This window comes from Lagopus leucura, unplaced genomic scaffold, assembly GCF_019238085.1.
Source record: "Lagopus leucura isolate 7727_CA_CO unplaced genomic scaffold, USGS_WTPT01 32866-0_obj-0_obj, whole genome shotgun sequence".
In the NCBI taxonomy this organism is placed as follows: Eukaryota; Metazoa; Chordata; class Aves; order Galliformes; family Phasianidae; genus Lagopus; species Lagopus leucura.
The window spans coordinates 1-2,527 of NW_024963200.1; the positions used below are offsets into that span (position 1 = coordinate 1).

Consider the following 2,527-nt stretch of genomic DNA (forward strand, 5'->3'; position numbering starts at 1 on the left):
TCCCGCCCCCTGCAGATGCCTACAGGGAGACCCGTAAGTACGACGCCTCGGATCGGGCCGCGCTGCCCAGCACGCCGGGGGCCCTGGAGCACTTCCACATGCGGCTGTTCCGCGCCCAACGCAACCTCTACTTGGCCGGCTTTGCGCTGCTGCTCTCCTTGTGAGTACAGGAAGGAATTTGATCTGAGGCGGCCCTAAGGGGCTTCCGTCGGCCCTATTGGCGTCCCTGAGGGGAACGCCGGGGGTCGCGGGGGGCTCGTGTTCGCTCTGCCCCCCCTGCGGTGGCACGGCGCTGCTGATGCGCCCCGTTTGCAGCCTGCTGCGCCGTTTGGTCACCCTGATCTCGCAGCAAGCGCTGCTGGGCGCCTCCAGCCAGGCGTTCCGCAAGCAGGCTGAGGGCGCGAGCCAGGCAGCGCGGCGCTACATGGAGGACAACGAGGCGCTGCGCAAGGTAGGGGGGGCGGCATGGGGGCGGCGATTGGGGCTCTGATCAACTCGGGTTCTGGTCGACTGGGGTCTGATTGCCTGGGGTTCTGATCTGTTGGGGTTCTGGTCGATTGGGGTTCTGGTCGATTGGGGCTTTGGTTGGGGTTGTGATCGATTGGGGTTTTGATTTATTGGGGTTTTGGTTGGGGCTCTGATTTATTGGGGTTCTGATCGATTGGGTTCTGATTGGGGCTCTGATAATTGGGGCTCTGATAATTGGGGCTCTGATAATTGGGGCTCTGATCGATTGGGTTCTGACTGGGGCTCTGATCTGTTGGGGTTCTGGTTTATTGGGGTTCTGGTTTATTGGGGTTTTGATTTATTGGGGTTTTGATTTGGGGTTCTGATTGACTGGGGCTCTGATTTATTGGGGTTCTGCTCAATTGGGTTCTGATTGGGGCTCTGATCGATTGGGTTCTGATTGGGGCTCTGATTGACTGGGGTTCTGATCAATTGGGGTTCTGATCAATTGGGGTTCTGATCAATTGGGGTTCTGATCAATTGGGGCTCTGATCTGTTGGGGCTCTGATCTGTTGGGGCTCTGATCTGTTGGGGTTCTGATCTGTTGGGGTTCTGATCTGTTGGGGTTTTGGTTGGGGTTGTGATCGATTGGGGCTTTGGTTGGGGCTCTGATTGATTGGGCTCTGATTGATTGGGTTCTGATCTATTGGGGCTCTGATCAATTGGGGTTCTGGTTGGCGTTGTGATCAGTTGGGGTTTTGATTTATTGGGGCTTTGGTTGGGGTTCTGATTGATTTGGGTTCTGATTGATTGGGGCTCTCATCGATTGGGGCTCTCATGGACTGGGGCTCTGGTTGATTAGGTTCTGATCTGTTGGGGTTCTGATTGACTGGGGCTCTGGTCGATTGGGGTTTTGATTTATTGGGGTTTTGATTTATTGGGGTTTTGGTTTATTGGGGTTTTGATTTATTGGGGTTCTGATTGACTGGGGCTCTGATTTATTGGGAGTCTGCTCAATTGGGTTCTGACTGGGGCTCTGATCGGTTGGGGCTTTGATAATTGGGGCTCTGATAATTGGGGCTCTGATTGATTGGGTTCTGATTGGGGTTCTGGTCAATTGGGGTCTGATTGACTGGGGCTTTGATCAATTGGGGTTCTGATCTGTTGGGGTTCTCTGATCGATTGGGGTTTTGGTCGATTGGGGTTTTGGTTGGGGCTCTGATTGATGGGGCTCTGATTGATGGGGCTCTGATTGATGGGGCTCTGATCGATTGGGGCTTTGATCTGTTGGGGTTCTGATCTATTGGGGTTCTGGTCGATTGGGGTTTTTATTGGGGCTTTGGTTGGGGCTCTGATTGATTGGGGCTCTGATTGATTGGGGCTCTGATCAGTTGGGGTTCTGGTCAATTGGGGTTTTGATTTATTGGGGCTCTGGTCGATTGGGGCTCGGATTTATTGGGGCTCTGGTCAATTGGGTTCTGATTGGGGCTCTGATCGATTGGGGCTTTGATCTACTGGAGTTCTGATCTATTGGGGTTCTGGTCGATTGGGGCTTTGATTTATTGGGGCTTTGATTGGGGTTCTGATTGACTGGGGTTCTCTGGTCGATTGGGGTCTGATTGACTGCAGTTCTGGTTGATTGGGGTTCTGATTGATCGGGGCTTTGATTGAGTTCTGATCAATTGGGTTCTGATCTGTTGGGGCTCTGATCTATTGGGTTCTGATGGATTGGGGTTCTCTGGTGGATTGGGGTTCTGATCTGTTGGGGTTGTGATCGATTGGGGTTCTGGTCGACTGGGGCTCTGATTTATTGGGGTTCTGGTCGATGGGGTTCTGATTGACTGGGGTTCTGATGGGGGTTCTGATCGATTGGGGCTTTAATTGGGGTTCTGATTGACTGGGGTTCTGGTTGATTGGGGCTTTGATTTATTGGGGCTTTGATTGGGGATCTGATTTACTGGGGCTCTGATTTATTGGGATTCTGATTGATGGGGCTCTGATTTATTGGGGTTCTGATTTATTGGGGCTCTGATTTATTGGGGTTCTGATCGATGGGGCTCTGATTTATTGGGGTTCTGAT

General features: G+C 52.6%; 1 protein-coding gene across 1 annotated transcript in view; it reads left to right on the plus strand.

Annotated features, from left to right (window-relative positions):
* Window positions 1–5: 5 nt before the first annotated feature.
* Window positions 6–2,527, plus strand: part of BCAP31 (B cell receptor associated protein 31) — a gene marked incomplete at both ends in the record, with an annotated part of 2,901 nt that continues 379 nt past the window's right edge. Inside the window, 2 exons of the mRNA XM_042891216.1 lie at window positions 6–160; window positions 316–451. Coding sequence (XP_042747150.1) covers window positions 6–160; window positions 316–451 — 291 coding nt within the window. The remainder of the gene's footprint in view (window positions 161–315; window positions 452–2,527) is intronic.